Source organism: Canis aureus, chromosome 4 (genome assembly GCF_053574225.1).
Source record: "Canis aureus isolate CA01 chromosome 4, VMU_Caureus_v.1.0, whole genome shotgun sequence".
Lineage (NCBI taxonomy): Eukaryota > Metazoa > Chordata > Mammalia > Carnivora > Canidae > Canis > Canis aureus.
The window spans coordinates 42,958,658-42,970,322 of NC_135614.1; the positions used below are offsets into that span (position 1 = coordinate 42,958,658).

Here is an 11,665-nt window from a genome sequence, read left to right on the forward strand (position 1 = left end):
GAAGTTCTCTTTAGTTTCTGACGAGCTGACAGATGTTGCTAATTCTGTTCATTCTGTTATCAACACTATCCATTTATTCCAGAAGTCAATGCTAAGTTTGAAGTGACTAAAGACCTCTGAAGAGTCTGGAACTTCAGGCCAGAAATATTTACAAAGAAGTTGAGAAAACACTAATTGTGTACAACCTGAAGTAGTAGCTGCTAAGATGCATCACAAGCGATAGTAAAAATATATGGAGCAGAAAATGGCTTAGTTGTACAAATTTATAAAGCTTATAAAAATCTAAGATTCTAAAACCTATGGTTATCCATTATATATTCATCAATATATACTCTGTAGTAAATTATATAGGTCTGTCATGTGTTAATGAATCAGTTTTTTTTTTTAAAGATTTTATTTATTTATTTCATGAGAGACACAGAGAGAGAGGCAGAGATATAGGCAGAGGAAAAAGCAGGCTCCATGAAGGGAGCCCAACGTGGTACTTGATCCCGGGACTCCAGGATCATGCCCTGGGCCGAAGGCAGGCACTAAACCGCTGAGCCACCCAGGGATCCTGAATCAGTGGTGTTAATAGTGGACTTCAATTTACGTTTGTGAACTTATCTTCAGTTGTGTGAATTTCTGTCAGAAATAAAAGCTGAAAGTCCTGATTTGCTCCACCACACAGTAGTTCAATAGATTAACAGTGGTAAAGTTTTATTGTGATTTTTTTTTGGCTCAGGGCCAAGACTGAAATTTTTTTGACACCCATCCTAAACTATTGTTGAATGCTCAAGGGCTTTGAAAATTAGCTTTTGCTGCAAACTTGATAATGTATTTAATGAATTCAACCTAAAGTTACAAAATTGCCTAAAAAGGGAAATGAATGCTTAGTACTTATACTACAAAATTGACAAGGCAGTAAAGTTATTTTAATAATAACTAACACTATTTCAATCACAACTAATATTAAGCTTTAAGCTGCTTTATACACTTTCCACATTACCAAAGTTAAAGCAAGTAGCAAGATCTCTATTCTTGAGTATATTTTCTGAGCTCATACTATAGTTCCAGCAGCATTTTTCAGACCCTGATGCAAGTGCAAAGGAAATTTCCATATCTTAAAATCTATTTAACTGAGCAATTGAGGAGCTTCCACCTAACCTTCAATTGGAAGTGATTAATCTGCAATGTAATGACATTCTGAAAGTCAAACATCAAGACAAGTTCAACAGAATTCTATAAATGCCTCCTAAGTGATGAATATGCTTAATTAAAACCATGTGCTTGTGGAGTGATACCAATATTTGGCAGTATCTATCTATGCGAAAAGATATTTTCAAAGATAAAATATAAAAATCTCATCACAGATGAGTATTAACACATGAACATTTATAATCAACACTGATGACAGAAATATTAATTTTGAACCACAATTAAGTTACATGTTATCTCCAAAAGAATAATTTCATTCTTCTGATTAGTAGATCTGTATTACAAAAAACTATACTCAATTATTATACTTTAAGTTTCATTAATAAAACTTTATGGAAGTTTGTCTTCTCTCTTCTTATAGATGCACTTATAAAATATCCTTGATTTAGCCTCTTTGCCTACAAAATCTAAAATATTTATAATCTAGCCCTTAACAGAAAGTTTGTTGACCTGTGCTCTAGCCCCTCCAGTCCCCTACTATAGTGCTACCATATCATTTTATAGCTATTTATTTACACTTATGCCTCGCCAATTAAACTATAAGTTACTTTAATACATGTACATAAAGCAAGTAGGTAGCACTATACCTAGTTTCACATCTAAGTATTTGCTGCATGACTGACTGAATGGCTAAGAATCTCTAGAAGGGAGGTAGGCAAGAGGTAGTCAGCATTCCTGTAAACCATTCCTTCATGCTTTAGACTTAATTATAACCTGTGTCTCTTACGCAGCTTTTTTTTTTTTTTTAAAGTTGTTAGTCAACTTTCGAAAAATGCAACCTTTGCCCATACTGATATGAGACATCAAAAGGGGTCAAGAAGAATCAAGAAATTATTTCAACTCATGGTCAACTCAGGTCTATGTCTACCTCTTGGGCTCTTCTCTAAGTGTGCTTTTCAATTCTTTCTATGATTAATCTCTCTGACACTAAAAGAAACTAAACCAAAAAAATATACCAAAAGTAATATCTATCAATTATTGCTTACCTACACAACTTCAATAACACGGACATATATCTACTGATTTTTCATGGTTAATCGCTGTTATCAAATACTTACTGTTCCTTGTTCTAATAAAAGTTGACACTTGCTGAGACATTCTGGGCTGTCAATAAGTTCCAGGAGTGCTTTCTCAGCCTCTATTCTTTGTGTTAGATCCGTCCCTACGTAGAGATGAGTACATAACACTTCCAATTCAGCCAAGCTCTTAAGAAAAAAAATAAATAAATTTTACTTGAAAGAGAAAAATAAGGTAAATATATTAATCACAGGGACCAAGGGATGCAAATATCATGCCTGAATTCATCAATTCAATAAATGCTCATTGAGCTACAACTACTTACTAGAGGTCACAGTGGTGAACAAAAAAGGCCTGTCTCTTTCCTCCAAATTATTTAATTATAAGTTGACAGTACTGTAGTGGAAAGGTAAGAGTATAGAAAGAGAAAGAGTTGCCTAAACCAAGGAGTTTGAAAGGCTTGCCTGAAGTAGTAACATTTATCCTAAAAGGGTAAAGCCAGATGAAAAAAGACTAGACAGCAGTCTAGGCAGACAGTAGCATTTACCAGGGCCCAGAACAGAGCGTAATCATTTCCAGGCATTAGAAGGTCAATGTCACTGGGTAGACAGCAAGGAGGAGATGCCAAATGACGCTAAAGAGATAGGTGGGGGGAATTATCATGAGCAAATTGCAGACACTACGCCAATTACATTATTTCTCAAATTGTAAGAACGTCAATGGTTCCATCCATAAAAAAGCAAAGATAATTATAAATATACGCTGATTTGGGGCTTCTGAACTAATGACTCATAGTGCTGCAGGCAAATTCTGTCATGATTTTCTGGAACTATGACCTAACCCCATGTTATTTCTAGCAGTGTAATAACTAGTTATCATGTTGTAGGCTCCTATTTTATAAGCACAAAGAATAATTCATTCTGTTTATAAATATAATTTCATCTGAAGATATAAAACACATGGATAAGATCTGAAAAAAATTAGATCAGCATTCTTCTCAGCTTAAAACAATTTTTGTTAAAGGTACTTGACTAAAACAAACTACTTCACTTTGAACTTAGAATTCTTTGGAGGACAAAAAAAAGGCACAGATTTCACCATCAATTAGTCATATGAAGGTAATGGGTTATTCCTAAAGAAATGCTATTTTTTTTATCCTTTCTGGTCTGAATTTTTATGGGTAGCCTTAGAGCTACACTAGTCCAAACATTTTCTCAAATACATAGATCTCCGCCTAATAGAAATGCCCACAAAACACAGAAATGAGAACTTCTCTAGCTTCCTTTATCCTTTCACTCCTCTCTCCTTAGATCCTTGATGGCATTTTCTACTTTCTATCCATGTCAAAGCCCAACATCCCAGACTTGGAAAATTTCTGCTAGAATGAAAGTAAAAAAGAAGGGTTTCAAATGAATAAATTAAGATAAAGGACCTCAAATGCATCACATTTTAAACGTTTCTCCCACCCAGATTGGCCCAACAAGCCCTCAGAGTACTGCTCCATAATGGTCATGATATTAAAATGCATAGAAAATTTATGGTTCATAAATACATATGAATTCCATATTTTCTCCAAGGGTAAGAAATACAAAAATAGAAAGAGCTACCTTTTTCCCTCTTTTGCTTCATGATCAACCTTACAAGCCTTTTCCTTCATCTAATAAATCTGAAGGGCTGAATTTTAGAACTGGTAATACCCAGAGTAAGTTAATGATAAACTAATCCTGCTGTCATGCATTCATCAAGGTCTAAGAGTCTTTGAAGAAGTAGACTTTGAATTCAAAAAGAATTGGGCCAGAAATAGTGACAAGACCTGTTTAAAAGCAGAAGGCAGCAAAAAAGTGAGACTCAAATCTATCTTCTAGGTTTTTTTGGAGAACAAAATGAGTAAGGGTCACATAACTTCTGGCACAGGGTATACCCTATAAAGGCTAGTGGTTTGTTATTAATATGACTTAATACTGTAATGGTTAGTAATGGTATATTCCCCTAAAAGATATGCCTAATTCCTACCCCTAGTACCTTTGAATGTGCCCTTATCTGAAAATAAAGATCACTGCAAATCCTTAAATTATGGATATTAATGATACCATCCTAGATTTAGAGTGGGTCCTCAGTCTTAATGACTCATAAAAGAAAGAAGAAATACACGTGAAATGCAGAGACACGAAGATACACAAGGGAGGTCATATGAAGAAGGAGCCAGAGGCGAGAACGATAAATCTACAAGCCAAAGTACACCAAGGATTGCCAGCAGCCATTAGAAAGTAGGAGAAAGTCATGCGGCAGCTTCTCCCTCAAGGAGCCCAGAAGGAACCAATACTACTGGCATATTAGCTTCAGACTTCTAGCCTTCATAACTCTAAGACAGTAATTCTCTGTTGCTTTAATCCACCTAGTTTGTAGTAATTTGTTATAGTAGTACTAGAAAACTAATATAAATATTAATATTGATCAATTCAATAGTACCTAAGTAAACCTATTCAGAAGGATTCTGGAAAAATTCTGGAAATTATTTTGTCTGTTTTGCTATACTGATTTAAACAACACAGACTAACTCTGGAATATGTTCAAATAGTATTTAAGTCAACAATATTATAAATTATCTTTTTCTTTTCAAAGGTATTTCAAAGTATTAACTGAAAGGCAGTGCAAGATAAAAAGGGAAAGGTGTGAACTTTCTCTTACAAAAGACTGAAACTAAGGGGGCGGGGGATCAAGTCATTCTTTCACTGTAATGATAATAGTGAAACACATGCCAGGCATATCAAATCTTTTGAGAGAAAAGGATACATCCACAAAGATCCTTATCCTGGTGGAAAGGCATTATCTAAACATTTAAAACACTTAAACTCACAATGTGGTGAATGCTGACTCACCAAGCAATCTTCTGATTAGCATTTGACTTTCCAGAGAATCTATAAAGAGAGATTTTATTTTTCACAACGAATTGATACATTCGCATCTTAGTTTTACACATTGATGTCTACGCATATGGTTAACATTAGAATGCCTCAGAGAAATGGATCCCTTCTCTATTTGCTGACAAATGAGGTTTGAGTTATTAAAGCTCCTGCAAGGCTTAATATCAATATCAGAAGCCCATAAAAATAACTAATAGGTAAAATAAGTAGAATTGGACATCACCTAACTCCCAGAGAATAACTATCATATATAAACAGCATCCAACTTCCATAGCATAAGAGACAATCACACAATTCTGCCTTAAGGATCTACCATGTTATTCTGAACTCATTTCTAGTCTTTGCACTTGACATACAAATTAACCCCTAAATGATGTGACTTCTTTCTATTCAGTAATTCTCACACATGTATCCATCAATGGGTAGATGCTGAATAAAACAAACAAAAAACAGATAAAAAGAGTATATATTGGAGGGTATTATAGGAACAGAAAGCAGATCACAGGTTGCGGATAGGAAGGGAGGAAAGAGGAACAGGATGGGGGGCCAGCAATGGGGGGTTACAAAAGAACAAGAGGAAATTTTGGGGGGTGATAGATATGCTCATTATCTTGATTTTAGTCATGGTTTCAGATGTAAACATGTCAGTCTCCTGCACAATTTAAATATGTGTTGTTTATTATTTGTCAAGTACACCTCAATATTAAGCTAAAAAAAAAAAAAAAAAAGGATGGCTTTTGTTCTAGGGAAAAAAAATGGCCCCTAATAAAAAATAAATTGATGAGCCACAAAAATCCCACCCCAATTGAATTTAAAACTCTTTTCAATTACTTCTCTGTATCTTTCCTGCCATCTGGAATTAAAGTTCTTGATTATCCTTAATAGAAAACACTTTCATCCTGAAGTCACAAATCTTTGTTTCTTTTTCCCTTTACTACTTTTTCCTGGGTATACCTGAAGGCTTATTCCTGGGTCTTTTGGAACTCTTCCTTCTACAATGAATTAGATAGTATTTGTTTTTAAAGTTTTATAGTTTACAAAAGAATTTCCATCTTTTATTTGCAACCAATCCTGAAAAGTAGACTCCTGCAGAGTATATATTTGTAGTACACCCATTTTAAGACCAAAAAAACTGAGGCTGAGAGATCAAATATATATATAAGTTGCTTAAGATCAAGTGTGGAGTAAATGGTCAATTTTGAGCCAAATAAATACAAGTCTACAGACCTCAAGAACATGTCTCCTTATCACCTTGCCATCTTGCCACCCTTTATCTTCAGTCTGTAGGGAGAATAAGCAGGAAATGTCCTACTCCATACCTTCAACCCTGTCTGCTCACCATCTTTGTATCTACCAATTTCTTTCTCTTGGAAATCCAGAAAGATGATAAAACCACAAAAATGTCAGAAACTGAATTGAACATACTTCCCACAGATTTCTACTTCAAGTGGCTCTTTGTTTTCAGTGGTTTCAAAGGTCTAGACCAGGATCTAGATTTACAATTTTGATGTTAGTTTTGCCTCTTCCTTCTCCTTAGTCTCTCTTGTATAGTTAAGAGTTTGGCCTTGCCCAAAGAAAAATCTAGCCTTTACCCTCGGATTCTGGAAGCTTAACCTAGGTCATACCTGATCAGACTGTTTTTGCTTAGGGGCCAGGAGTTGGGAGGGTACACACTCCACAGTCTTAAACTGGGAGCTGGCCACACCAGAAAGACCAACCACGTGTTTGGGGCGGGGGGGGGGGGGGGGCGGCTTTGGATCACATTAGTATTAGCCTAAAGACTGAGATCAATTATGTGGGCAATCAATACTCAATCACTACATAATGAAGCCTCAATAAAAAGTTCCCAATGCATACTGTCCTACATACAGGCTGGGAGAGTAACATGTCTTAAAGACAGCAAGAGCTTTGTTTTGGAACCCCCTCAGACTCTGCACATTGCATCTCTTTTCATCAATTTTAATCTGTGTACTTTCCCTGGAATAAACTGCATGTATATGACAACTTTCAGTAAATTATTTGAGTCTTTTTGATAAATTATCAAATCTAAGCATGGTTCTAGGAAAACCTCAAATATGCAGTTGGTGTCAGAAGTGAGGGCACTCTGGTGAACTATGCCCTGAAACCCCACAGTTTAGCTAGTTTCTGGTATACACCTAATTTGTAATAAAATCCTAACAATTCTTTTTTAACTAGAGCCTCAGACTTAACACTTCTACCTGATATTCATGGACAACAGAGGAATAGAATAATATATTCTAACAGTAGCCTCTAGTGCCCTGGATTTTTTCAGCAGCTTCTTCGGGAATGAGAGTGGAAGCTTTGGAATCTGCCTCTTATTGATCCCAAGCAAATTACTTAACCTTTCTAAATCTCACTTTTGAAACTGCAGGTAGTTAATATCCATCTTCCAAAATAACTGTGAAGAGTAAGATAGAAGACAGAAAGCTAAACCCAGTGCCTGGCACACAGCAGATCAAGAATAAATTGTAAATAATTCCTTCGATTCGTGATAAATTATAATACCCTATATTGATTGTCTGTCTATAACTTCTCCCATTCAAGTCCATGCTGTCATGATCTTTCGCAAACCTCTTTCCTATCTTGTTACCATCATGTTCAAATATAACAGGGCACAATCACATCTAGACCAAATCAGGTGGCCTGGCTGGGTATTAAGAAGCATAGCCATAGTCCTTGGTCCTGGAACAATTCTGAGAACAAAAAGATCGACCAAATGAGTACTCTAAATTTTTCCTGACATTACCTTTTTTTTTTTTTTGCTTTTTCAACTGCTTTATTAAGTTTACATTATGAAAAGAATAGTTTTTTCTAAAACTGGGTGAAATTGTCCTGCTAGACAGAAAGTTTTACAGAGACAAAACAGTATTTAATTACAAACTGGTAACTGGAAACACCAAAAGGTTTACAGAAGAAGTAAATCACAAAATTACAAGCCTGTGGAGCAGAGGCCACATTATTAACCTCAGGGAAAACCTTAACATTCAAGGTATAAGGCAAAAGTCATAATGATTATCAGGTTCAGGAGTTTGGAAGTGCTTATGATGCCTCATTTGCTACTCCTTAGTCTTTCTCCTGATCTCCATCATTTGCCCTACAAACTTTTCCACATCATCTCCCATTTCATTGTGATCAATATGCTTGTTAGGTACGGCCCATCGAAAATTAGGGACAAGTCGTCTCACTTGCCCCAGTTTAACATTTCTTCCATTCTTCTGGCTCTTCACTCCCTCTCGAATTGCGTGATTCCTCTTCATTCTGCACAGGGCCCTGTTCTTCATTTTCCTGCTGGGCATTTTCCATGTTGACATTTTTCACTTGTTTCTCTTTGGACACCACTGCTCCTGGGCCTATCCTTGCAGTCTCCTCCTCCTCCTCCTCCTCCTGATGCACGAGTGCAGCGCCTCAACACTTGGACCAGCCCACCTGCTCCCCCTCCGCCTCCTACTCTTTGGGGCCGCCCCTGGCCCACAGGCCTTCAGGGCCACCGGGAGCAGGTAGCTAGCGAGCGAGAGAGCGAGCGAGCGAAGGCCCCTGACATTACCTCTTGATTCTCACATCAATCTGTTCTAACTGAAATTCTTGTATCTTACCCGTTCCCAACTCTATCTTTCCTCACTCTGTCTTCCTCCCCCTAATCTGGACTGTCTCCTCTCGGATGAGATAATCCATATCCATTGTCTCTTTTGGGATAAAGTATTCCAACTCACTCACAGCTTCCTAACTAGAATGCATGTACCTTGAATGATATGCCTGGCATATTGATTCTTCTACCCTTTAGGCAACCAGGCTTTTGGCTGTGAGCAGTTTATGTCAATGAACAAGACAATTACCATTTATTATGTATGCCATGATATGAAAAAGATTGTGAAGAAGTACTCTAACCTCACCTCACACAGGTCCACATCTTTACTCATCACCCTAATGGCATAATTTTTTACTAGCTACCCTGGTGAGTAGATGACAGTAAGATATTGATGTGAAAGAATATGGAATTACGAATTACTAGGGTTACTCTATAGCCTTGGGAAGTCACAAATGTTCTAAGATTCAGTGTCTTCAAGAATAATACATATGTACATACCTCTCAAATTAGTTGTGGGGCTCAAAAAACTAATAAGCATGTGAAAATTCAAAATGCTAGGTACCAGTTATTATTAGTAGTCAATGTTCCTTGAATTAACTGCAGAATATGGTTTCATATGCTGGAAATACTTCAAACTGAGAAATTTCAGAGCTTTTTTCTAGCTCTCAAAACTGATCTTTTATTTGTCCAACTACACTTTCAAGCTGCTGTGAAATACATTCCTGGAAAACCAGTTTTTCCAACACCCTACCTAAGTATGAAGAAGTCTTCCAGGACTGAGGTATTGACATTTATGCATCACCTTCCTAAGTCTGAAAACTTCCAAACTTCCACCACAGTCTTTACCCTCAAGATTTACACCAGAACTATGAACACCCGATTACCTATTTGCAACCTGTAAGTCCTCCCTGTGAAAATTTCCCAGGGGGCATGTTTACCAAAGTGGAAATAAATAACATTATTTTGACATCCTTAGAAATGGCAAGGAGTCAAACGGTAATGTGTGGGGCTCACTGCTTCCTGGTCTGTAAGTCCTGAAGCTGTCAATTACCGGACAGGAGAGTGGCTGGCTGGAAAGAAAAGATCCTTTGGAAGAATCAATAAGTAAGAAATGAGTCAGTATGACCACAGGCAGTCCAAGAAGTCTACGAGAGGAACATGACACATAGACACACTGTCACCACATTATGAAACTGACAACCCCTCCAAGGTCACTCCTGCCATCCACAGCCTCCCCCCCTCTTCCAGTTTATGTGAACCGTACGCTCCTGCCAGACCAAACTTCCTGCCGTGTGCCATGTTCTTGCACAGTTCCTGGCCACCGTGACATGGTCCTTCTGCCTCGGTAACTTTCCCTTCGCCTTCCTTCACGTGGCTGGCTCCTACAATTCTTTCAAGGCCCACTAGGCTGCAAGTTCCCTGAAAGTAGAAGTCCTAGTTTTGTTGGAGCCGTCTGCAGTGCAATTCAGTACCCAACCGGCCGAATGGGCGCTCAAGGAAATTCAAAGCATCTGCTCTGCCAGGCCGAGCAGCTCCGCCGCACTCCTCAACACGCGCGCACGCACCCCCCCCCCCCCCGGAGGCTGCCATGATAGCCTGTGATTAATTCTACCGTATCATTTTCACACGTACTGTAATTCTCTGCGAATTCTAGGAGGGCACGGATGGCACGATGATGTAATCCTTTATCCCAGAACTGTGCACCGTGCTGGAGACGCGGCGAGGGGCTCCATTAATGTTTGCTGAATGAATAACTGGCCGCGCACGCGGGCGCAGCCCGAGAGTACGCGAACCTCCTCGTCCAGCGCGCGTCCCGTCGCGATCTCCGCGCCCCTCGGGCTCGCTGCCCGGGTTTCCTCCTCCAGGAAGGCGGCTGCAAAACACTCCTCCACACCCGCCTGCAGATACAGCCCCTGCCCGCTCTAGCCGATTACAAACCCAGCCGCGGCCGCCGGCCCCCGGTGGACCCCGGTGGACCCCGGTGGACCCCGGTGGACCCCGGTGGACCCCGGCCCCCGCCGCCCCGGCGTCGCAACCGTGCGGGGGCCGGCGACCGAGCCGCGGCGGGAGGGACGGCCCGGCCCGGCCCGGCCGCGCTCCCGGTCCGCGGCCTCCACACCTCCCCGAGGGGCGAGCTCCGGGGCCGGCCCCGCCGCGGCGCCCGCCACGCAGGGACCCGGGCCGGGGCGTGAGCCCAGGCCACTGCCCGAGGCCCCGGCCGGGGAGGGGGCTGCGGCCCCGAGGCGGCGGCCCGCGGCCTCCGCCGCCGTCCTCGGGCCGCGGCCCTCGGCCTCCGAGCCGCAGCGTCCCGCCGCGCTGGCGGGGCGGCGGAGCGGCGGAGCGGCGGAGCGCGGGCCCGCGGTGCAGAGCGCACTGACCTGGAAGTGCAGCGCCATCTTCCCGGGAGGCGGCGCCGGCCGGCCGCCCCGAGCGCCCGAGGGGAGGGAGCGCAGGCGGGCGCCGCGGAAGCCCCAGCCGCCCGCGGGGTCCCTGCGCCGCTGGCTCGCCCAGCGCGGTCGTCGCCTCCGCCGCGCCGCCGGTGCGTCCGCGGCGCTGGACGGGGCGGGGCCTGACGGGGCGGGGCCTGACGGGCGGGGGGCGGGGCCTGACGGGGCGGGGGCGGGGCCTGACGGGGGCGGGGGGCGGCGCGCGAGGGGGCGGCGGGGACCGCGGCGCCGGGCCTCTCAACCGCCCGCGCACCAAGTTTGAAGCGCCGAGGGTCCTAACGTCCCGCAGCTTTCCCTGGACACTGGCCCCGCCGCCCAACCGTCAGCCATGACCCCTGGCCTTGAATCTCCCCCAAACTGCTGATCCCTAAGCCCCAGGGTACAGCCGTTGCCGCGGCTTCCGATGCCCCGTCGGCGCCACCGCGCTTGTTCCCCGAGCAGCCCACCCGCCCGCGCCCCAGCCGCACCCAGCC

General features: G+C 42.0%; 1 protein-coding gene and 1 pseudogene across 6 annotated transcripts in view; both read right to left on the reverse strand.

Moving 5' to 3' along the window:
• The window catches only part of RANBP17 (RAN binding protein 17), a 307,665-nt gene extending 296,395 nt beyond the window's left edge, over window positions 1-11,270 (reverse strand). For 5 of the 6 annotated variants that reach the window (XR_013378157.1, XR_013378156.1, XM_077895559.1 and 2 more), the window contains exons 1-2: window positions 11,124-11,270; window positions 2,256-2,402 (exon numbers count right to left, since the gene is read on the reverse strand). Coding sequence is in view for 4 of the 6 variants with exons in the window: in XM_077895559.1 (XP_077751685.1) it covers window positions 2,256-2,402; window positions 11,124-11,141 (165 nt within the window). In the remaining 2 variants the exon portion in view is untranslated. The remainder of the gene's footprint in view (window positions 1-2,255; window positions 2,403-11,123) is intronic. The other variant, XM_077895558.1, reaches the window with a different exon arrangement.
• Window positions 7,847-9,076, reverse strand: LOC144311990 (protein BEX4-like; annotated as a pseudogene).
• Window positions 11,271-11,665: the final 395 nt, after the last annotated feature.